The sequence below is a fragment of the Carcharhinus amblyrhynchos genome, chromosome 27 (assembly GCF_965287045.1).
Source record: "Carcharhinus amblyrhynchos chromosome 27, sCarAmb.v2.hapA, whole genome shotgun sequence".
Taxonomy (NCBI): Eukaryota; Metazoa; Chordata; class Chondrichthyes; order Carcharhiniformes; family Carcharhinidae; genus Carcharhinus; species Carcharhinus amblyrhynchos.
In genome coordinates, this window is record NC_137350.1 from 20006158 (window position 1) to 20031557 (window position 25400).

At 43.7% G+C, this 25400-nt stretch overlaps 1 protein-coding gene across 1 annotated transcript in view; it reads left to right on the forward strand.

Annotated features, from left to right (window-relative positions):
• itga3b (integrin, alpha 3b) overlaps positions 1-25400 on the forward strand; it is a 175081-nt gene that overhangs the window by 138154 nt on the left and 11527 nt on the right. Inside the window, exons 12-22 of the mRNA XM_080213818.1 lie at positions 195-334; positions 2146-2283; positions 3750-3859; positions 4832-5009; positions 6735-6812; positions 9073-9152; positions 12566-12643; positions 15533-15635; positions 18111-18287; positions 21450-21563; positions 23491-23607. Coding sequence (XP_080069944.1) covers positions 195-334; positions 2146-2283; positions 3750-3859; positions 4832-5009; positions 6735-6812; positions 9073-9152; positions 12566-12643; positions 15533-15635; positions 18111-18287; positions 21450-21563; positions 23491-23607 — 1313 coding nt within the window. The remainder of the gene's footprint in view (positions 1-194; positions 335-2145; positions 2284-3749; positions 3860-4831; positions 5010-6734; positions 6813-9072; positions 9153-12565; positions 12644-15532; positions 15636-18110; positions 18288-21449; positions 21564-23490; positions 23608-25400) is intronic.

Below are 25400 nucleotides of genomic sequence, written 5' to 3' on the forward strand. Positions count from 1 at the left end.
GGCTGGTAAGATTGTGCCTTCTTTCTTGCCTTAACCCTTTGCCTTTCATTCTTGTCTCCTTCATTGTTACCTGCTGATATTTTATTGACGCTATTTTAAGTTCTTTGAAAGGCCTTCTTGCACACGAGTAATCCGAAAGAGATGCCAATTGTTGTTGAAGGCCACTGAATTGATCTATTTTTATTTCTACACAGCACTAAAATACAGATTGGAGGTTGAAAAAGAGAGGCACGCTTCTCCACGTGTTAAATTTGTCAAGACAAAGAGTGACACTTTTAATGGACTTTACTCGATGCCGGGTGCAAAATGCCAGAATGTCCAGTTGGGGTTGATGGTACAGTAGACCTACCTTCATTTTAATAACTGCTTCGTGTAGTCTTTTAATTGAATATTGAGTTTGCATGCATTTAAATTGACTTGATAGGCTGCACGCCCAACTTTACCAGCATTTCCCCCTTTACCATCACGTTCATCCATGCAGAATCGGCGTGAAGCAGATATGCTCCATAGAAGTCCGATTCGGGCGCTCCAGTTAGTGTGGAGGTAGGTGTCCATTGTCTGACGGCTGTCTGCTTGAGATCGATGGGGGGGTCCGCTGCCACTCTGCCTTAGATCAGTGGAGAGGAAGGGGTGTCCATTGCCACCCTGCTTGAGAACAATGGAGGGGAAGGGGGTCTGCTGCCAATCTGCCTGAGATCGGTGGGAGGGAAGTAGGTGGGGGGATCACTCTGCTTGAGCCCGCTAGGGAGAATGGTCTACGATTAGTCTGGGAGTGGGGGGATAAGGGGTCAGTAATGTTGTGGGGGTGGGGCAATGTCTGTGGGGGCCAGGGGGAGGCATTATCCACCCCAGGAAGGATGTGGCAGGGGAGCAGCATTCTATCATTTTTTTTCTGCACACGCGCAGTTGGAGGTGCCGATCGGAGCTGCGGGGTTTTGGGAGCGTTAAGCCCCGCCCATAGGCTTGTGCAATTCGGAATTGCTAATTTTTTTTCAGGCAGAGTGCGTAGGGGGGTGCCCAAGAACAGATCTAAAAGTCAGATCTGAAACACTACTATCTCCAATCCGCCCAGCACTTAGAATCAAAATGTAAAATTGTGAGTGTGACGAGGGCTGCACTTGCTGCTCTTCCACTAAAATATGCAGTCATCAAATACATTGGGTTAGATTTTCCAGACACGTCTACCCCAAGACTAGAAATTCCCACCCAAGGTCAATGGATCTTGAAGTGGTCTGTCAAATTACTTGTCCCACCTGTGATGACTCCTGCAATAGGTGGGACCGGAAAATTTTCCCCAATGTAATTGCATTAGGTGCTGTAAACTACATGAAACTATATAGGCACAGGTCACAACTCTGCTTAGAAATGGCTACTTTTAAATATCCGATAACTGATCAACCTTCTCTTAAAATAATGATCCATACAACAACAATGTGCATTTATATAGCACCTTTCATGAAGTCAGCACGTGCCAAAATGTTTACAGTCATCTTTTAAAGTGTAGTTGCTGCTATAGTGAAGCGTTCCAAGACATTTCACAAAAGTCAGAGCAGCTAGGCAAAATCTCCTTCAAAGAGAAGGAGAAACGTGGAGAGGCAGAGGCTTAAGGAGGACATTTGGAAGAACGGGACCTCGGCCGGTGGTGTGGTGGAAGAAGTGGGAGTTGCGCTAGAGATCTGCACTTTCTCCCCATGTCTGCGTGAGTTTCTTCCAGGCGCTCCGGTTTCCTCCTACAGTCCGTAAAACATACTGGTTAGGTGCATTGGCCATGCTAAATTCTCCCTCACTGTACCCGAACATTTGCCAGAATGTGGCAACTCGGGGATTTTCACAGTAACTTAATTGCAGTGTTAATGTAAGCCTACTTGCGACACTAATAAATAAACTTCACCAGATTTGTTTGTGATTACGTACGTAAAAATGTTAGCATCTGCAAGAACGTCCTGTCAACAAAATTTTGGCTGATGTTTCTCCTCAGTTAACTCAAACCAATTCACTTCAATTCTTTTAAGTATGGAAGACTCAGAAGAGACTAGATTGAAATCCTTAGCTGAACAACACAAGTTTCAATATAACATCAATCTCCTTAGCAACGAAAAATTCCTGATATTATTTTGCACTGAAACAGATCTGTGTATTTTACAGGACAATGTGGCGGATAAGCTTCAACCCATTACAATCACTCTGAGTTACAATATTATCAACAAAAGCGAGGCTGGTGATAAAATGGTCGACATGAATGATTTTCCCATAATGAATTTAGCCCAGCAGTACACAACAGAGGTAAGACGAGGGTCATAAGGTCTCGGGTTCAATGCTTTGTAAACTAGGCAGAGAAGAAGAGGGATGTACACGACAATACATCTGAAGTTTGAGACAATAAACGGGAAGTTGGGGGTCTGGAAGTGTGCAAAGAATCACTTATTGAGTGACTAGTGTTTTTCCTGTTTCTTGATAGGGAGTGCAAGAGAAGTGCCAAACAGTACGGCCAGGATGAGTGGGAAACACCTGTTCCCCTCAGTTGAGAAATCAATCGTGAGGGATTTTAAGATAAGGGGCATGAGATTCAGAAGGGATTTGAGAAAAATGCTTTTTCACTTGGAGAGTAGTGGAAATCTGGAATGCCACAGCCTGGGAACTTAGTGGAGGCTGGAAACCTTATAACCTTTAAAAAAAATACTTGGATGAGCACTTGAAACATAACGTTCAAGGATTGGAGACAAGTGCAGGAAAATGGGATTGGCGCTCCTTTAATGGTAGCTATTGTCAGTGCAGACTCAACGGGCCTTTCCTGCGCTGTATGACTCTGACTCTCTAATAATTTTCAATTATGAAAGAATCTGATGAAGAATGTGATCATATTGTCTGACTCATATTAGTACAGTCATATTAAAAGGATCAAAAATTCCAAGTTTATTCGGCATTTAGCTGAGCTACACAGACCAGACGTTTCCTGTTTGATCACTGCTCCATCCTTAGTTATATGATGTCATAGCAGTGGAGATGCCACAATCAAAAAGGGAAACAAATGTAATTAGCACGGTGGCACAATAGTTAACACTGCTGCCTCTCGGGGGCAGGGACCCAGGTTCAGTTCCAACCTTAGGTGACTGCCTGTGTGGAGTTTGCACATTCTCCCTGCGTCTGTGTAGGTTTCCTCCCACATTCCAAAGGTGTGCGGGTTGGGTTTATTGACCGTGCTAATTTCAGGAGAATTAGCGTGACAAATATGTGAGGTTACAGGGATAGGGCCTGCGTGGGATTGTTGTCAGTGCAGGTTCAATGGGCTGAATGGCCTCCTGCTGTACTGTAGGGATTCTATGATTCATCTAACTATCCAGTGATATGTGCTGAACGTGCACATGAATGAATACTGGCTTAGGACAATGTTAGGATTAGTTATAATCGTCCGTGTGGTTGAATAGCTTACAAGTATTTCCTCTACTCTGACATGACTAACGACACTTTGACAGGTTGCTAGAAAGTCAACGGGGACCTTTGGAATATACAAAAATAGGAATGGAAGTGGGCAGGGATGGGAGGTGGTGGGGGGGGGGGGGGGGGACAATATATTAGCAATAAAAAATTATCTTGATTTTCGATGGTCCCAAATCATCAAATAGCTTTTTCCAAATGCAATGCGAGGATCCATAATCATTTCTGTTGGCTTGAATTCCCAAAAAAATGTCTTTACACAGAATAAGTTTTGCACTTTCTGGTCAATTTTCCATACAAAAATCTATTTGCAGGTACACTTTCAGAAGGAATGTGGTGATGACAAGATCTGCAGAAGCAATCTCCAAATGAAATATCAGTTTGGCAGCTTAGTCGGCAGTGAACTGTTTCATCCCATCAGAAGGTAAGGGGAAGAGAAGTAATTAGATGTTTCCTGTGAGATTTTGTTTTCAAAAACTTGCTCACTGGAGCATGAAAGAGTCTAGTCAAATACTTTGAAATTGTGGAATATATAGAACAAATACTTATTCTTGTCTTTAAATGCCTCCATGCATGACCTCTCTGCTCCAGCTCCATATCCCGTCAAGATCTTAGTGATGCTTCCATTCTGGCCTATTGTACATCCCCAGTTTTAACCACCCACCGTTGGCAACCGTGACCTCAGCTGCCTGGACCCAAGTTCCAGCATCCCTTCTTGAAGCCTTTGAACCTCCATAAATGTTCTCTTCTGTTAAAAACATTTCATAAAACCAGTTCCTGACAGGTTTTTTGGCCACCTATTACCTGATATGAGTGGCACAGTGATTAGCTCTACTGCCTCAAGTGCCAGGGATCTAGGTTCGATTCCCTTCTTGAGCCACTGCCTGTGTGGAGTCGACACGTTCTCCCCATGTCTCCATGGGTTTCCTCTGGGTATTCTGGTTTCCTCCTACAGTCTGAAAGGCGTGCTGATTAGGTGCGTTGGCCATGCTAAATTCTCCCTCAGTGTACCTGAACATGCACTGGACTGTGGCGACTAGGGGATTTTCACAGTAACCTCATTGCAGTGTTAATGTAAGCCTACTTGTGACACTAATAAAAACAATCTTCAAACTTTTTTAATTGTTTCCCCCATCTGTCCTACTTTACACATCTTGGTAATGAATGGCTTGGTACTTTCTTCAGTTCATCTGCTCTGCCACCACGTGTGAAAGATGCATGAAATGAGGTAGCAGCAAAAAAAGATATGAAACTGGAAAGAGAGAGAAAATATGGAAGTTACAACACTTAACAAAATGTCAATATAATTGGGAGAGAACTTGAGAAGGATGCAACTCTCTCCACGATGCTGTTGCTTATCTTAAACTGATTCATTTTCTTGTTGTTTTAACACCAGCATAAATGGCAAGCAAACCTTGGAGTACAATCCACAGTTGAACTCACACGATCATAAACTTGTACTGCAAGTGAACGTTACAAATTTCCCAACAGAGAGAAACAATGGCGAGGATGCACACCAGGCCAGACTGAATATTACCCTACCAGATACATTGAAGTATGGTGGTATTCGTGCAGTAAGTAGACAAGCACTTGATGTTTACAAGTTTGAAGATGATTATATAAATTCCAGTGCTACAATGCTTCAGAGGCATGTGTCACCTAAGTGGTTTATGGTTAAAGGATAATGCATAAAGTATTATTTCACACACTAGTATCTAAATTTATTGTCACTGACAATTGAAATTAGACGTTATTTATATCTACCATCACACTAATGTTAAAGTTTATTTATTAGTCACAAATAAGTTTACATTAACACTGCAATTTGATTTGATTGGATTTATTATTGTCCACATGTATTACTGTACAGTGAAAAATATTGTTTCTTGCTCGCAATACAGACAAAGCATACTGTTCATGGAGAAGGAAACAGAGTGCAGAATGTAGTGTTACAGTCACAGTTAGGGTGTAGAGAAAGATCAACTTAATGCAAGGTAGTCCATTCAAATGTCTGACAACAGCAAGGAAGAAGCTGTTCTTGAGTCAATTGGTACATGATCTCAGACTTTTGTATCTTTTTCCAGACGGAAGAAGGTGGATGAGAGAATGTCCGAGGTGCATGGGGTCCTTAATTATGCTGGCTACTTTGTCAAGGCAGCAGGAAATGTAGACAGAGTCGATGGATGGGAGGCTGGTTGGTGTGATAATTGGGCTACATTCACAACCTTTTGTAGTTCCTTGCGGTCTTGGGCAGAACAGGAGCCATACCAAGCTGCGATACAAACCAGAAAGAATGCTTTCTGTGGTGCGTCTGTAAAAGTTGGTGACAGTTGTAGCTGACACGCCAAATTTCCTTAGTCTTTTGAGAAAATAGAGCATTGGTGGGCTTTCTTAACTATAGTGTCAACATGGGGGGACTAAGACAGGTTGTTGGTGATCTGGACACCTAAAAACTTGAAGCATTCGACCCTTTCTATTTCATCTCCGTTGATGTAGACAGGGGTATGTTCTCCTTTATGCTTCCTATGGTTGATAACAATCTCCTTCATTTGTTGACATTGAGGGAGAGATTATTGCTGCCTCACCAGTTCACCAAATTCTCTATCTCATACTTGTACTCTGTCTTATCATTATTTGAGATCCAACCCATTATGGTCACTGTAATGAAGTTACTGTGAGTCCAGCACCTGTTCGGGTACACTGAGGGAAGATCTAACATGGCCAATACACCTAACCAGCACGCCTTTCAGACTGTGGGAGAAAACTGGAGCACCTAGAGGGATTTTCTGGCCACGTTCACCCCAAGACCAGAAAATCCTACAGACCTTTGAATACCACCTCCCCATCGCCCACTACTATTCCTGTGGCAGGTGGGACAGGAAACCTCCCCCACCACCCCTCATGACTCTGATGTGGTCCTGACCCAAAGAAACGAAAAAGGTCCCATTTTAGATTCTCTGCTCTTTGCTGAATTAGCTGATTTAAGTTATACTGCACCAGGACACTATAAATAACTTCAATGTAACAGAGATTAGTGCAGAAAGAAATTGCCCAGGTCTTCACTGCTGATTGCTATCCAGTGACTGCAACGGAAGAGCACGCATATTGTAGATAGCACTGGACTCAACCCTGGCTCTCCACTGTTGACCACACGCTGATGAGGGTCATTGATAAAAACCAGTTGGATAGATAGCTGGAGAGCTGCCAGTTCTACATGGAAGTAAACTACTGCATGAGATGCTTTTACTCTGGGAATGGCGGGAAGAATGCATGAACTTACTTTTGTGTCTTTCATTTAGAAATTAGTAAGGTGCAGTCCTGCGGACACTTACAATGTGACCTGTGAATTGGGAAATCCTTTCAAAAAGAATCAGATGGTAGGTGATTCACCATTTCTCGCAGTTCTGACAGAGCACAGTTATACTGATGGTCAAAGATTAATATATCAAGTATATTAACTATATTGTATTTCTCTAAATTGAGTGAATTGAGTATATTACATTGCAGTATGTGGAGATGCCGGCATTGAACCAGGGTGGGCACAGTAAGAAGTCTCACAACACCAGATTAAAATCATAACAGATTTATTTGGAATCACAAGCTTTTGGAGTGTCCCTCTTTCATCAGGTGAGCCACCCGAGGAAGGAGCAGCAGACTGAAAGCTTGTGACTTTAACCTGGTGTTCTGAGACTTCTTACTATATTCCTGTGTATCAGAATATATTAACCCTGAGGTAACCTACCACTTCTGTCAGACAAACTCTGTAGAATTCATTACAAAGGCGAAGCACACTATTAGATATTTTCTCTCTCCAGTAAGTAATTAGAATCTTGGTAAGATGTAACGGATAATGAGTCAACATTTTACCTTCTGATATCTTGAGCCCTGAAGAAGAAACTATTTTCCTGTTTATTCCATGACTCTCTTTATTCCTTTTTTTCATTTCCGTAGCTTACATACACTCCATACAAAAATATTGACCATCCTGTGCTTTTAACTGTTTGTATATTCATTCATGGGATGTGGGTGTTGCTTGCTGGGCCAACATTTCTCACCCATCCCTTCTTGCCATTGAGTGGCTCGTTTGGTCATGTAAAAGTCAGCCACATTGCTGTGGGTTTGGAGTCAAAAGTAGGCCAGACCAGGTTAAGACAGCAGGGGTGGGATTCTCCCCAAAAAAATTCTAAGTGCCAAATTTACATAAATCCTGCTGGTTTTGTCAGCAGGATTTTCAAAATGAATCTCCTACTCTCTGTGCATCACAGAGTGCCCCAGCTTTGAATCATGCTGAAAATCTCTGGGCAGGGCCTATTCCCATTGAAGAGGCCGGCAGCATAGTGCTGAGTGGGCCACTGCACGTGCGTCGATCTGTCAGCGCCAAGATCGGCGCGTGCACAGTAGCCCCGTATTGCCGGCCTCCTGACTGCTGGTGACCTGTAATGCTGGCCAACTCCACGACCCCAGATCGCTGGCTGTGTGACACTCCCACTCTCACACACACACACATACTAGCAATGACCAATAATGTGCTCAAACAGACATTAATATGAGATATTAGGAGGCTAATGAGAAAAATGGAAGACTTTTGTGAGACATTGAGAATGCATAAATAGCTGAGGTGATAGAAGGGTAGGACAGATCAAAATGGAAACAGGAATGACTGACTGAAGCAAGCACCCTACGACACTGCAGCCTCAAGAAAGTTGGTGACCCCAAGAGTATTGTCCGTCCCCTGCCACTTAGTGTACCAACAGCAAAATCCAATCTGGGCTGACTTGCTTCATGTATACATGCAGTAATCATTCCTTCCCGTCAGATAGTGAAAGTATACTTTAGAAGTACAGGACAGTCTCTTCACCCAATGTGGCAGTGTGATTTACGATGTTATCATAATATTAAAATTTCACAGCACCAAAATAGTTTTCCTCACGTTACTGTTGCAAGAATGAACCTGGCATTTTAAGGTGCTGTGCCCCACAGTCAAATTGGTTAACATCAAACATCAATTAAGACATAAAGTTGTCAATGTGCTCAGTCCAGATAAAACGTACTGAGGATATTGAGCCCTTTGTAAATGCCAAAGGGCAGCCTAGTGCCGCTTGGGTGCTTGAGCTCAATTTCACCTTGCCTGTAGTGAAGACCACCATTTTACTCTCTGTTGCCCTTCTTCAACACTCTCTCCATCTCCCGCAGCCAATGGCACAATGCAGACAAGTGGCTGGCAATCTGTAGGGATGGAGTTCAAAGCTGTCAGCCCCACTGAATTGCTTTTGCTGAATTGTTTTCTGGGTTTTTTTTCCACCAATTTAGTAAACGTCTTCATTGATGAATTTTTCACCAGGATAATTTTTAAATTCTTCCATGGATTGAAAATCGAAAGCCATGCACTGGGTGTAGTTAGAATGCGGATGTTTGCTCTCCGTAAGTGAATCAAGGTTGTGGGGGTCGGGGGGGGGGTGGGGGGGGGTGTAAAGAGCTGAGGTTGCCCCCCCTCCCCGCCCCGTAAAATCACAACCTTCTGGTTTTAATGTGATATCAGAATTGTATTGGAGGTAGAAAGGTGAAAAGCATCACATGACTGGATGACAAATGGGAATATCTGAAAAGGCTAATGGATGGCACATCTTTCCTTCATAGGTTACGATCAACATAATTCTTGAAGTCACTGGAATAACTCTCAACACGAAAAAAATTGATGTACAACTCCAACTTTTAACGTAAGCAAAAAACTTTCTCTCCCCACCCCCCCACCCCCCCGCCCCATTTTGCAAAACTGTCATTCCCAGTTTGATTTTGGAAACGGTGGATAAATTCCTTCAGAATTTATTCTTTTCTGCTTACTTGTTTTCTTAATAAAATAAGCATTGGTGGAGTGGAATCCAAGCCATCATACGACAGACACCAGGTGACTGGACTTGCTGCAGCCCACTACAGCAGGGACTCTGCTAGCTGGGCCCAGATGTACACGAGAGAGACTTCCCAGGTGGGATTCTCTGCCCAGGATCAATGGACCTTTGCGTTGTCCGTGTCCCACCCGCTATGGTTCCCGAGGCGGATGGGCGGGACAAGAAAATTCTGCCCCCTCCACATCAGTCTCTCAGAGGCCAGAGAAGCTGAAAAAGTCAGTGTGCGGAAAGGGCTGATGCGGGATTCCCAGATGTCGATTAGGTTCATTAATGAGCCATTTGACATCCATTATCCCTAAGCTGACCACAATTTAGTGGTGCCTCAGAGATTTAATGAAAGCCACACACTTTTGTTTTATTCATTCATGGGACTTGTGCATCGCTGTCTGGCCAGCATTTATTGCCCATCCTTAGTTGAGAGTCAACACATTGCTGCAGCTCTGGAGTCACATGTATGCCAGACCAGGTAAAGATGGCAGATTTCCTTCCCTAAAGGACATTAGTGAACCAGATGAGTTTTTTTTTCAACAATGCTTTCATTGCCATCAGTAGATTTTTAATTTCAGATTTTTTTTATTGAATTCGAATTCCACCAGCTGCCATGGTGGGATTCGAACCCAGGTCCCCAGAACACTAGCTGAGTTTCTGGATTAATAGTGGAACGATAATACCATTAGACCATCGCCTAGTGGCTTCCATGGAGAGGAAGGCCAGTATCCTTCCTTATCAGACATGCTGTGGGGCGACATGGAGTTTAATCTAGACAAACGCAAGGTGATGTATTTTGGTAGCTTGAACCAGGGCAGGACTTACTCAGTTAATAGTAGGGCATTGGGAAGAGGTAAGAACAAAGAGATCTAGGGGTATATGTTCATAGCTCCTTGAAAGTGGAGTTACAGGTGGACAGAGTGGTGAAGAAGGCATTCAGCATGCTTGGTTTCATCGGTCAGAACATTGAATACAGGAGTTGGGACATCCTGTTGAAGTTGTACAAGACATTGGTAAGGCCACACTTGGAATACTGTGTGCAATTCTGGTCACCCTATTGTAGAAAGGATATCATTAAACTAGAAAGATTGCAGAAAAGATTTACTAGGATATTACCGAGATTTGATGGATATAAGAAGAGGCTGAATAGACTGGGACTTTTTCTCTGGAGCGTAGGAGGCTGAGGGGTGACCTTATAGAGGTCTATAAAATAATGAGGGGCATAGACATAGGTAGATAGTTAATATCTTCTCCCAAAGGTAGGGAGTCTGAAACTAGCGGGCATAAGTTTAAGGTGAGAGGGGAGAGATACAAAAGTGTCCAGCAGGGCAATTTTTTCACACAGAGGGTGGTGAGTGACTGGAACAATTTGCCAGAGATGATAGTAGAGGCGGGTACAATTTTATTTTTTAAAAAGTATTTACATAGTTATATGGGTACAATAGGTACAGACAGATATAGGCCAAATGCTGGCAATTGGGATTAGCTTAGCTTAAAAAAAAGGGGTGGCGTGGACAAGTTGAGCCGCAGGTCTGTTTCTATGCTGTAAACCTCTGTGACTTTATGGTGACACAGTGTTTAGCACTGCTGCCTCAGAGCACCAGAGACCTGGGTCTAATTCCAGCCTCGGGTGACTGTCCTTGTTGAGTTTACATGTTCTCCCGTGTCTGCGTTGATTTCCTCTGGGTGCTCTGGTTTCCTCCCACATCCAGAGATGTACTGGTCAGGTCGAATGGCCATGCTAAGTTGACTTACTGTCAGAGGGATTATCAGAGTAAATAGGTGGAGTGACGGGGATAGGGCCTGGGTGGGATTGTTGTCAGTGCAGGCTCGATGGGCTGAATGGCCTCCTTCTGCACTCAAGGCATTCAATGAATCGAGGGACCCAGTACCAAGAAGGAGGGAGACCACTGAAAGGGGCCCATCCTTGATCCCCCACATTACCATAACTGTCCTATGATCCCACCAACCCACCGCCACCAGTCATCTTTGGCCTGCGTCCCACAACATTCCTCAGCTTCTGGTGGTTATGGTGCCACCAACAACCCCTTGCTGATACTGGTGACATTGGGTAACCATACCCTGAGATAGGTTAGCAGCTGTAGATGGGGCAGGATCTCCACCACAGTCCAACAGGACTAGACAGGGTAGATGCAGGGAGGATGTTCCAGAACCAGGGGTCACAGTCTGAGGATTTGGGGTAGACCATTTAGGATAGAGATGAGGAGACATTTCTTCACCCAAAGAGTGGTGAGTTTGTGGAATTCATTACCACTGGAAGTAGTTGATGCCAGAACATTGAATATATTCAAGAGGCAGCTAGATATTGCAGCTTAGCTGTTGGTAATCCTGCTTCACAAATTTCGCACAAGCAACACTGAGGATCTTCATTTCGTGATGTGGGAGCAAATGGGATCAAAGGTTAAGGGGGGAAAGCAGGATTAGGCTATTGAGTTGGATGATCAGCCACGATTGTAATGAATGGCAGAGCAGATTTGAAGGGCCAAATGGCCCCCTCCTGCTCGTACCTTCTATTTTCTATGAGCCTGCACTGACAATAATCCCGTCTAAGTTCTATCCCTGTAACCCCACATACTTACCCTGCTAATCTCCTTGACACTAAGGAGCATGGCCAATAAACTTAACCCACAAATCTTTGTACTGTGGGAGGAAACCAGAGCACCTGGAGGAAACCCATGCAGACCCAGGGAGAATGTGAAAACTCAACACAGACGGTCACCTGACGCCAGAATCAAACCCAGGTCCCTGGCGCTGTGAGGCAGCAGTGCTAAACACTGTGCCACCGTGCCACCCTATTATTGAAGTAAGCATTCAAAATGATCACCAAAAGAGTGAAATGAGAAGTTCGGAGAGTCATATTCTGCAGGTGATTGTTGGAATATAGAATTTTAGAACCCAAATGGTGGTGGTAAAATAATCTATGATGGTGGAACATGTGGGTGAAAGGGCACAAATTTAAAAAGGCAAAATCAAAGTGTCTCCTCCCTTTATGTTTGATGATGCCAAACAGCTGGTGGGTGACGGTCGTGCTGAGTTATCCTCTGCCCTGATGTAAGATACAAGTGATTCACTTGAATTTCCTTGCAGTTCACTGTTATCGCCACATGGATAATCACTGGCAAAAATACAGCACTGCAGCAAAAGATGTTTATTACATCAAATTAAGAATGGCACTTTTGTAAAATGTTAATTAAACATTACTATTTTATCGACAGGGAAAGTACGCAAAAAGACTTGGAATCTAATTTAGCATCAGTTTTTGTGGAAATTCAACTGTACGTTAGCCTCATTGGGTAAGTACGTGAAGGGTGTTGAACAAATAAGAGTCTAAAATTACTTGCTTGCTGTAAATGTGATTTAAGTTATACCTTCTAGCAGGATGCGACTTTTCGAATTTCCACGAAAAACATCCTTTTGTCAATATTCAGTGAATAAACTTGCAGTTCTGCTGCGCAAGATTGCACGTGGATGAGAAGGCTTAGCTGTTGGTAATTCTGCTCCACAAATTTTGCTCATGCAACACTGGGGATCTTTGTTTCGTGATGTGGAGATGCCGACGTTTACTGGGGTAAACACAGGAAGAAGTCTCACAATACCAGGTTAAAGTCTAACAGGTTTATTTGATAGTAAAAGCCACTAGCTTTTGGAGCGCTTGCTGCTCTTTCATCAGATGAGCGGGAGTGCACCTTTAAGACTTGATGACCTGTAAAGATTCGCATTCCTATCATTATTTTGTAAATTGAGTTGTGTCTTTATATGCCCTGTTTGTGAATAGAACTCCCGCTCACCTGACGAAGGGGCACTAAGCGCTCTGAAAGCTAATGGCTTTTGCTACCAAATAAACCTGTTGGACTTTAACATGGTGTTGTGAGACTTCTCACGACGCTCTGCACTTCCACAGAAGCACATTCTTGTAACATCATTACTGTTGGTCTGTGCATCCACTGACAGAATCTCTGATAGTTATTGATTATCATGTGACAGAACACCTTTTAATGCAAAACATTTCCATTATTTTATCATACTGTATTCCTGCCATTATATCCCAAATTCATATAGATGCGCAACTTATTGCCTAGATTGTTGTAAAGCATGATCGTGATTCAGATCAAACCCTCCCCTGCACTTAGATTCTCACACATTAAACCCTCATTTTAACCCTGCCTGCACAATGGCATTAGGGCAGTACCGTCATTCAAATAGTGGTGGAGAACTTGCTTGGAGGCCTTGTGGAGTGGTGGGTAGCATCTCTAAAATCTGAGCCACAAACTCTGAGATGCAAATTCTTCCAATATGCCTATGGTAGGCCCTAAGAGCAGAGAGTCTCCTATTCAGCCAGAACTGTCAGGTAGCTGCAGCACAACAGCCTCCATGTGTTAAAAGGTTCCACACTCAGATTCTTGCCATGCGATGTACTCCATGGAAAGTATACCTTGCTGGACTACCAAAGAGAGTATTTGCCTGTGGTGATTGTTCCTTCTAAGGTTCAATCTGCAAAGTGAGTCACGTGACTCAAGGACCCAATCAGGGTAAGGGATCACCCTGGAAAGTAGGGGTTGCTGCTCCAGCAACTTCTTGGGAGCTGGCTGCAGCCACAAGGCTGCAAGTCTCTGTATAACCTTCCCCAGTAATTAACAGTGTTGTTTTTCCCTTTACTGGCGAGCACGAATTATTAAATTACCAATCCATCCCTGATGCACATCAATCCTCTGAAGGCAGATGGGACCTCCTCAATAAAAATTGGGATTCATTTGCGCAGCTCTGGGAGTTAAAATCCAAACCAACAAATTGTTTTCAACTCATAAGAAATAGGAGCAGGAGTAGGCCACCTAGCCCTTCAAGCCTGCCCCACCATTCAATAAGATCATGGCTGATCTGAAGTGGATCAGTTCCACTTTCCCGCTTTCTCCTCATAACCCTTAATTCTCTTGTCTATCAGAAACCTATCTACCCGTGACTTAAATATATTCAGCGAGGTAGCCTCCACCACTTCAACGGGCAGAGAATTCCAGAGATTCACCACCCTTTAAGTGAAGAAGTTCCTCCTCAACTCCGATCTAAACTGCCACCCCCCTCTTATTTTGAGGCTGTGCCCTCTAGTCCTGCTGTCCTTTCTAAGCGGGAAGAATCTCTCTACCTCTACCCTATCTATCCCCTTCTTTATCTTATGTGTCTCTATAAGATCCCCCCTCAGCCTTCTAAACTCCAACGAGTACAGACCCAGTCTATTCAATCTCTCTTCATAGGCTAACTCATTCAACTAATAATCCAAATGTTGTTTGGAGACCAAATGAAGTTTATCTTATTAATTTAAATTGTGTGCATATATATTTAAGGTTCAATTAACCAGTTATTTCATCAAATAAAATATGGATGATGAGTAAAGCCACAACATTCATTAACAAGCTGCCAATTATGGTGAATGTTCTGTAATTGCCTTTACACCACAGTAATTTTGAGATGTCCAAGGTGTTTGTTACTTGTGACAGTGCACGAACGTTTAGTCATGCATTGAAACCCTTCTGCCTGTTTACTAAAGAGATGCAACAAGTTCTGTGATGTTCAACAGTGTAATCCCCTCTATTGGAGATAAGAACTTGATCTGTTCATACATCACAGCTGAGTATAAGACCTCATGACTGATTATAGTTATTAACTGCTACAACAAACCTTTAATTCTTACTTTTTGCGCCTTCATTCACCAAAATAGGCAGGTTAACAGGAGTTATTTGTAGTTCTATCTCTTGTGCTTCACAGGGGTTAGCACTGCTGCTTCACAGCTCCAGGAAGCCGGGTTCAATTCCGGCCTTGGGTGACTGTGTGGAGTTTGCACATTCTCCCTGTGTCTGCATGGGCTTCCTCTGGGTGCTCTGGTTTCCGTCCACACTCCAAAGATGTGCAGGTTAAATGGATTGGCCATGCTAAATTGCCCCTTAGGTGGGATTAGCCATGGTAAATGTGTGGGATTGCAACAGTAGGGCAAGGGAGAGAATCTGGATTAGGTGGTCTATCAGAGAGTTGGTGCAGACTCGATGGGCTGAATGGCCTCTTAAGCACTATAGGGATTCTATGATTCAGTTCACAAACCATTGCTATTGGTTGTACCTAGTAACATTCGTGTACCAGTTGACATTACGGTGTCCCTATAAAATTCCTACTTTTTGTTTCATAATTCTCATTAGGGAAAGGAAAACACAGCAAACATACTTCAGTGGCACTGTCATGGGTGAAAGTGCAATGCAGACTTTTGATGATGTAGGAAGCCCTGTGGACTTCACATTCGAGGTGAGTGTAATATGGGCCAAATGGTCTCCTTCTGCACTGTGGGGTTTCTGTGATAATTTAAGGGTCTGGCACATATAGGGTTAATATAGAACTGTGTACAGTACCACCTACACCATGATGTAAAAGGAGACATGACCTAAACCTTCAACACAAAGTAATGGAAGGAAAGAATGAAAGCATACCCAAATGTCTTGTCTGGCCTCCAAGCCAACAGGAAGAAACAGAGTCAACAGAGACTCTTCTCCAGAATGGTGTACAAGATGTGGAAGGGTTACAAAGCCCTCAAACCTCCTGAACCTCTAACTTCAAGGACTTGAAGGGGAGAGATGGGACAGTGAGAATGTTGTAATAATGCCAAAACAGTAATAACAATAATATTGGAATTGATTTAAGACAGTACCAACAAGATAAATCCATAACACTAATAATAATGTTCCGGCTGTGCTCATCCCAAGGTCGGAAAATCCCAACCGAAGTTAACGGACCTTCGCATGGTCCGTGTCCCACCTGCTCTGATCCCGTGGTTGGCGGGACTGGAAAATTCCACCCATGAAGCAAATTAGTGTAGCTCCATATCCATGGTTTAAAGGCATGGGTAGTGTCAGGATCTGGCACATGGAGGGTTAATGTGGGACTGAATACAAAACCACTCACTCAGAAGTAAGAAGATACATGATCCAGACCTGGAGAGTGTAGTACTGAGCAGAGAAGTGTTCGCACCCAGACATGGAAATAATACCTTCCCTGTACCCTTTACTGTATGTATGTACAGTTAATTAAAAAATTGCTGTCAATATATCGAAGACCACAAAGACAACTTTAACACACATGTTCTGTAACCAGTGGTGAGGACAGAATGGGTATCATAGAAACTGCTCCATGGGACATGCTGTTTGATGTGATCCACCAGTCTTTGGGACATACAGCCTACATACTGAGCATCACACTGAAATGGCACCGAAATTCATTCACTACATATCTCATTTCTGAGATAGGCAATATGTCGCTTTGGCTTTTGGCATATAACTTGTCTGAAACTAAAATGCATTACATCTCGCTGTATGACACTGAAGTAACTGTGGGGGGAAGAGATCCACAGGTTGCTTTTCATTCTAAAAGCTTTGAAGCATGGTTAAACCATGTGCTAAGAAATAATATAAAGATATCTCCATCATACTAGGACAGTCTAAAAATGCAGGAGATGTTTGGTCTCGCCTTTTAAGGCTGAAAGAGGTTTGTTGGAGAATTTTTTCCAAACCTTTTCTCGTTTCTTCACAAATGCACAGCACCATAATCTAAATCACACTGAAAAGTCTAATGACATTACTTACTTGTGATTGCATTGCAACAACTAAAATTCTTTTTCTTGTCCAAACTGCGCACATGGGTATGCAGAATCAAAGAGAAAATGGAATAACTTGAGAAACAGTGTCTTAAGAAGAAGTAAATAAAATACTTAGTACAGTTTTAATAGGTTTGGAATATTGCTGACGAAAGATATTTTTTGGTCAAAGCTTGTCATCTTGCGCTCATCAGGATAATGACTACCCTCGTCAAATCATTTTGTGCTATATATATTATGAAATACATGGCCTAAGGCTGTCACTTTCACTCCTGAAATGAGCCCAGGTTACCCTGGAAGGGCAAGATATCTGAAAAGTTTGAGGAACAGGTGAAGCTAGCTGTTTCATGCTGCTATCATGCAATAGCAACATAGGTGATATTTGCCTCTAACAGGATGGTGCCATTAAACCACAAAGCAATGGGTGGCACAGTATTAGCACTACTGCCTCACAGCACAGGGACCCGGGTTCAATTCCCGGCTTGGCTCACTGTCTGTGTGCAGTTTGCACATTCTCCCCACATTTGCATGGGTTTCGTCCAGGTGCTCTGGTTTCCTCCCATAATCCAAAGATGTACTGGTTAGATGGATTGGCCATGCTAAATTGCCCCTTAGTGTCAGGGGGACTAGCTAGGGTAAATACATGGGGTTATAGGGATAGGGCCTGGGTGAGATTGTGGTCAGTGCAGATTCAATGGACTGCATAGCCTTCTTCTGCATTATAGGGATTTTATGATCTTATACTGCCATCAGGGCAATGCCTTGACCAATAAGATTCAAGTTGCTTGTTTTAAATTTGAAGCAATTTTTGGCTGTTAACTGTCAGTCATCAGCAACTGGTGCATTCTCCATGGCAACACCCCTGCCAATCAGAGTCCACTTGACATCAATCAACACTCTTCAGAGTATAAATTGTTGTTCCCTTTATAGTTGCTATTCTTGCAAATTATCCTGATGAGCGCAAGACGAAAATCTTCGAGAAAGATTTTTGTTTCAGCAATACTCAAATTCCAAATTGCCAAATAAAGATTTAATGTAGTGACTGTTTGTAACTGGTAGCTCACAAATCAGGTATAGGCACAAAACACTCACACAAGCACGCTAATTTTTCTTGCTTTAAACTCCTTTTACAGGTGACAAACCTTGGAGAGCCTTTGGGTGACTTCGGAACACTTTACCTCAGCTTCCTGTGGCCATATGAAATCAGTAATGGGAAGTGGTTGCTGTATCTCACTGAAATTGAAACAAATGGAACGGAAGACCAGTACTGTGTGCCAGGAGGAGATATTGTAAATCCACGGAATTTTACGGTACTTGCAGATTTTCTCAATATTCTTCATTGTAATTATATACTGTATTCATTTTTCAACTTCCACAACAACATGTGTAGTACCTTCAATACAATGAAATGCCAGAAGATGCTTCACAGGACCATTGTAAAACAAATTGCCACAATGAAGAGATAGGACCATAAGACATAGAAGCAGAATTAGGCCATTTGGCCCATCAAATCTGCTCCACCATTCAATCATCGCAGATATTTTTCTCGTCCCCATTCTCCTGCCTTCTCCCCATAACCCCTAATCCCCTTATTAATCAAGGACCAATCTGTCTCTGTCTTAAAGACACTCAATAACCTGGCCTCCTTATGTGGCAAAGAGTTCCACAGATTCATCACTCTCTGGCTGAAGGAATTCCTCCTTGTATTAGATCAGTTGACCAAAAGCTTGGTCATATAGGTAGGTTTTGAGGAATGTCTTAAAGGAAGAAAGAGGAAAGAAAGTCAGAGAGATGTAGAGAGGGGATTCCAGAGCTGGGGCTCAGGCAACTGACGGTACTACCATTAATGTTGGAGCAATTAAAATTGGGGATGCACAAGAGGGCAACATTAGATTGTAGCTTTCTAGGAGAGTTGTGGAGAAATATGTCACGAGATGTTAAAGCAAGGCTCCATGTCTCTGCTTGGGTGGATATAAAAGATCCCATGGCTCTACTTTGAAGAAGAGAAAGGGAGTTATCCCAGATGTTCTGGCCAATAAGTTTTTCTCAAGCAACATCATAAAAAATAGATTGCCTGGTCATTATCACACTTACGTTTGTGGGAGTTTGCTGTGTGCAAAAGAATCCCTACAGTGCAGAAGGAGGCCATGCAGCCCATTGAGTCTGCACCAAATCTCCAAAAAAAAGCATCCCACCCAGGCCCTCCCTTCCTAATCCCATAACCCTGTGCATTTACTATGGTTAATCCACCTAACCTACCCATCTTTGCACATCAAGGTTTTTCTTTATGTATTATTTATTATTGTCACAAGTAGGCTTACACTTACACTGTAATGAAGTTACTGTGAAAATTTCCTAGTCGCCACACTCCGGCACTAAGGGTGAATTTAGCACAGCCAATGCACCTAACCAGCATGTCTTTCAGCCTGTGGGAGGAAACCGGAGCACCCGGAGGAAACCCATGCAGACATGGGGAGCACATGCAGACTCGGCACAGACAGTGACCCAAGCTGAGAATTGAACTCTGGTCCCTGGCACTGTGAGGCAGCAATGCCAACCACTGTGCCACCAGTCAATGCAATTTAGTATGGCCAATCCACCTAATTTGCAGAAGGAAGAAACCGGAGCACCGAGGAAACCCATGCAGATATGGGGAGGACGTGCAAACTCCACACAAGCGGTCACCCAAGACTGGAATTGAACCTGGGTCCCCTATGAGCCAGCAGTGCTAGCCACTGTGCCACTGTGGTGCCTGTAAAATCAGATACAGAATGCAGCAAAAGATGTGACCTTAAATTTGAAAATAGTGCAAGAATTATGTATTGTCCCACAGTTGAAGACTGAGTCTACAACCACAATCTTCACACATCATTATGTTCCTGATTTCAGCTGAGTAAGAACCACAGGTTTCTGGCAGGGGGAGTACGCTGTTCCCCAGTGGGAAGGAAGCAACAGTGACTTACAAATATCTGGCTATTCTTGCAAGTCCCTGTCAACAAACATCAGCCTGCTCCTTGGACAGAAGAAAAGAAAATAAATAATATAAAAATTATACAATATAAGACAATGTTACGAAGAAGTTGTGGTTTTTACTAAGAGACTTTAAATCATGCATCATTAATCATTCTAACTGCGCAGGGCAACAAAGAAATTAAAGTTATTTTTAGCAATTCAGTAACATACTATGCTTAACATACAGAGAATAGGAAACTGGCCTAGTGAGAGATGTCAGCTGACTTATGGGTAAATATTTAACGGTGTATAGTCTGGTTGCTGTGAGAGACTTATAATCAAGGTATACCCTCAATTTAGTCAGCCATCTGGCATCAAGAGCAAGATGTAAGGCAAACACTTAAATCCCCGCTGGTGGGCGTGCCGTGAAGATGCCCCAAACAATACCCCAGTTGCCTTCCCATTGATGCATGTCTGGTTCCAATCTGTCCACAATTTTATGGGGGAGGGTTGGTGGAGGGAATGGGCTGCTGGTGGGTAAAGTCCTCGTGGTAGCCCACTGCCCTGAGCCCTATTGAGGCCTTAAGTGGTCAGTTATTAGTCACTTAAGGACCATTTCCCCCCACCCGCCTCAATTTTGAAGCCAACAGGTTAGTTCAGGGTGGGTAGGAAAGCCCAGCAAGTAGCCTTGCGTGGGTCTCAGGCGGGAAAGCAAAGATGGTGTCTCCTTTAAGAATCCATTTCAAATCAGACACCATGTCCCAAAGTTTCCTACTATAGCTCCCATTCTCCCCTACTCTAGCAGCCTCTCCATCAAGACCAATTGCCTCCTCTTCCCACACCTTGCCTACCCCAGGCCTCATCTCTCCCCATCGTGAGAAGCTGGCCATCCCCTCCCATTACTACCTCCCCCCCTCCCCCACAACCCACCCAAACACTTTCCTGCATTTGGACACCAGGACTTAGAATCCAAGGGCTGCTTGTAGCATCTGTCCCGGTTTCTGATGCTGCTGAGAGTACAGAGCTATCTCAGGTGAAATCCCTCCTAAGTGAGGGGTGGAAGTTCCATTTCCAGCCAATTAAGTGGTTGTGGGGTTGCTGTGATTGGTGCAGGTGCATTCCCTCCCACAAAATATAGGAGCAGAACTAGGCCATTCGGCCCATCGAGACTGCTCATCGAGATTGAATCATGGCTGATGAGTTTCTCAACCCCATTCTCCCCGTAATGTTTGATCCCCTGATCAATCAAGAACCTTATCTATCTCTGCCTTAAATACACTCAATGAACTGGCCTCCACAGGCATCTGTGGCAATGAATTCCACAGATTCACCACCTTCTGGCTGAAGAAATTCCTCCTCATATCAGTTCTAAAGGGTTGTCCCTTTGTTCTGAGGCTGTGCCCCTCGGTTCCTGGTCCCATACTCTCTATCAGGAGATGGAGTGGAACATCCTCCCCATGTTTCCAGAAAGCCACATATTTGGTGCTAAGACTAATATGAACCTTGAAATTCTTCTTTAGATGGTTAAAGGAGCGAGCCCCCCAGAAAGACAAAAACGTGAAGTGAGGCCCATGACTGCCAAGAATTTAAAAATACCGGCAGCACTGAAGAAAGGAAGAGGCGATTTGCAGTTAGTAAGTACATTCACATGGAAACTTTGAAGGAATCATCCAGGCTATGGATACTAAAGTAGTGAGTATGGATTTTCCCCTGATTTTCAGGAAAAAGAACATATTGGTTGTCCCAAACTCTTCTGTATTGTCCTTCATAAGATTGTAACACAGTTCCCAGTGGATAAAATCTGGACATTCTCAAACATATTCACATACTAGGTTAAAGCCCAACAGGTTTATTTATAATCATGAACTTTCAGAGCACTGCTCCTTCATTGACTGATGAAGGAGTAATGCTCGGAAAGCTCATGATTCCAAATAAACCTGTTGGACTTTAGCCTGGTGTTGTGACACGACTTACTGTGCCCATCCCAGTCCAACAGTGGCATCTCCACCTCATGACATTAACATACGAGCAATGATGGATGGAGAAAGATCCTCCAGTTCATCCAACCCATCGTGCATCAAAAAGCAGAACATTGTGCAATGAAATATTGGGGGCAATCTTGAGGTTGCCTTTGGGCACCAGGGCTTAGAATCTGAGGACTGCTGGTAGCACTTGTCCCGGTTACTGATGCTGCTGAGAGTACAGAGCTATTCCCAGTGGGACTTCCTCCTGAGTGAGGAATGGAAATTCCGTTTCCAGCCAATTAAAGCGTTGGGGGTTGCTGTGATTGGTGCAGATGCATTCCCTCCCATAAAATCTCAGAGCAGAACTAGGCCATTCGGCCCATCAAGACGGCTCATCGAGATTGATGGTTGATAAGTTTCTCAACTCCATTCTCCCATCTTGTCCCTGTAACTGTTGATCCCCTGATCAATCTCCATCTGCGGGAATGGCAGTGCAAGTGGGGCTCAAGATCCGGTAGAATCCGATCTTCAACTTTCGCTGCTCTTCGCCAGTGACGTAATCAGGTTCATGTCCCATAATGTGCGAGAACATGATCTGAATACATTTTAATAAATTTTAATTATTGTTCAAGAACCTCCCCCACTAACCTCCCCACCCTGCCTCCCCCACCATACATTGCCCCTCTCGGCATATTTTCAAAACTCACTGACGTCACATTTAACCATGTGTAAACCTATCATAGAGATTCCCCTGGTAGCCTAAAGGTAGTTATAGCCCCTACTGCGCAGAGGGACTGGGATAGGCATTGCCCTCTGACACTGCCTTCCTGGCACAGATTGACACTGCCAACCTGACAGTGACAAAGTGGCAGTTTGGGGAGCAGACATGGGAATTGGGGATGCTGGCATTGACTGTTTGATTGGCGGGGTGGGGGACAAGGTAGTCGGGGGTGGCGGAGAGGCGTGAAGGGGTCCAATGCTGGCTCTGATTGCAGGGTGGAGGGGTGGTGGAGAGATGCTGGCTATGATGGGGATGGGAGGGGAAGCAGGGGTGGGGGTGCTCCTGATGCACTATGTAGTGGGGTGGGGGGAGGTTACTTTTGGCTCTAATTAAGGTGTCCCGACCTCAGTGCAACTGGTTTAGGCCCTGCCCCTCAACATGACAATGTGAAACACACCCCTCCCTGTTTTACTTTGACAAAATCTTGTTTAAGATCTGGCAAGAAAACTGGTCTATTTCTCTGGAGAGAAACATGCCAGTTTTCAGTCAGACACTGACAATTTTTTGGTAAGATTCTGCCCATTATGTTTGCGTTGATTGCATGATTTCGGAGACAGAGGGCCAGAATTCCTCGGTCTCCTATACCCAATCCCCCCCCCAACCAACCCCACCACCACCACCGCTGCCAGCAAGAATGGAGAACTTGGCACTCAACAAAATCTCCATTGGCTGCAGTGGGACTGGAAAATCCCAGCTGTGAGCGAGGTTAGAGAATCTGGCCAGAGTCATTGGCCTTGTCTGGCTTTATCTTTCAACACCACATTTATTATGTCTATAACTTTCAATAAATACCTCTGAATATTCTATTTTTAACAGGATTGCAAAGAGAAACACACAGCTCGGTGCCAGAAATTTAATTGTCTGTTGCACAACATGACTAATAAAGCTACAGTAACGCTCCGAGCACGTTTGTGGAACAGCACTTTCCTGGAGGTATGGATCGAATCCTTGTAATGTCCAAACTATGTTAGGGGTAGTGGGTTGTAGCAAAAATAAAAGATGTGTTTTGCACGTGTAGATTCATTTTAACAACAACAGATTTATTGAAGGAACTGTTGCTTGTAGAGGACAAACTGAAAATAAAACAGCAACTTCTGCAACACCCTAATAACATAACCATTAAGTCTTGTGATCAGCTGTTAAAGCAATCTGCAACCCCTTAAATATATAACAATCCTGTCAATCTTATGGGGATTGTTTTGAATTTTTTTCATGTTTCCCTCCCAGGTTGACTGTGAACCTCTTTACAGTTTTGTCAAAATCTATGGACAATGAGCAGGGACTGTTTAAATACAACCACAGATAGACGTTCAACCATTCCCACTTTACCCTTCCCTCTCTCAATTTTCCTATTATATCCAGTGATTCAACAGATAGCGGTGTCTTGGTACCTGAATAAACTAATTCCAATGAAGCGCTTATCTTAATTTCTGAATCCGTGGAACTGTATGATAACTTCATTATCTAATTTATCAATAATAGATCTTTGAAGTAAAGTTAAAAATTAAAATTGATGCACAGACAATTGGCTCATAAAGATTACATCACACAAATGTGCTTTGTTTGGGTAACAAAGACAGTGTTAAACTGAGAATGTAAGCTGGAAGTGAAGGCAATGGGTGGAAAATGTAACTTTATCTAACTCTCGCTTCTGATCTGTCTGTAAAAACAAAATGACTTCCAAATCACTTGTCATTCTAACACCACAGTCCAGAAATTGGTTCATGCATCTTGTTTCCTTTGCGTACTACACTGACTACTAAAGCTCCAACATGATGAGCAGGAAGCATGTATACATTTCCAGCTGGAAATCTGCTGTCTACCATATTAGAATAGAATAGAAGCCCTACAGTACAAATGGAGGCCATTCAGCCCACCGAGCCTGCACCAACAACAATTCCACCCATGCCCTATCTCCGCAACCTCACATATTTACCCTAGTAATCCCGCTGACACTAAGGGGCAACTTACCATGGCCAGTCCACCTACCCTGCATATCTTTTGGACTGAGAGAGGAAACCGGAGCACTCAGAGGAAACTCATGCAGACATAAAGAGAATGTGCAAACTCAACGCCGTCACCTAAGGCTGAAATTGAACCCAGGTTCCTGGCGCTGTCAGGCAGCAGTGCTAGCTACTGTGCAACCATGCCACTCCATTGGGTAAGAATGAAAAAAACGCGTCCGTTAGGATGTTAGACCCTTTGCGTATACAAATAAGGGGCCTAATGTCTGTTTGAGATCACCTCTCTGAGACTGGTTTGTCCTGATGCAAAAATCTGGGATTACCATGCCAAGAACATAAGGAATGCTCCTCAATGCCCTATCATCATCTTTTTTTTAGCTTGTCACCATTGCCACAGTCACACCCATGGATCTATAATAGATGTCATTACACCTTAGGGCCACCTCAGTACAGCCCAATTCTGCACTTCTCTTTTCCAGCTCAATAGCTCCATGATAACAAGGCCTGAATTCCAAAACCCACGGAGTGTTGGGCTTCATCATTCGGACACAGGAGGTGGGATTTTCTCGCCCCACCCGCCACAGGAATCGCAGTGGGCGGGACACAGAGATCGCGCAAACGTCCATTGACCTCGGGCATTGGGGCAAGCGTGGCCAGAAAATCCTGCCCAGGGAATTTACCCCAGGCCTTCTACACTGAAAAATGGGCACGCCCAAACGTCCTGATGAATACCCATTCTACCATAACGACTGCTAATGACTT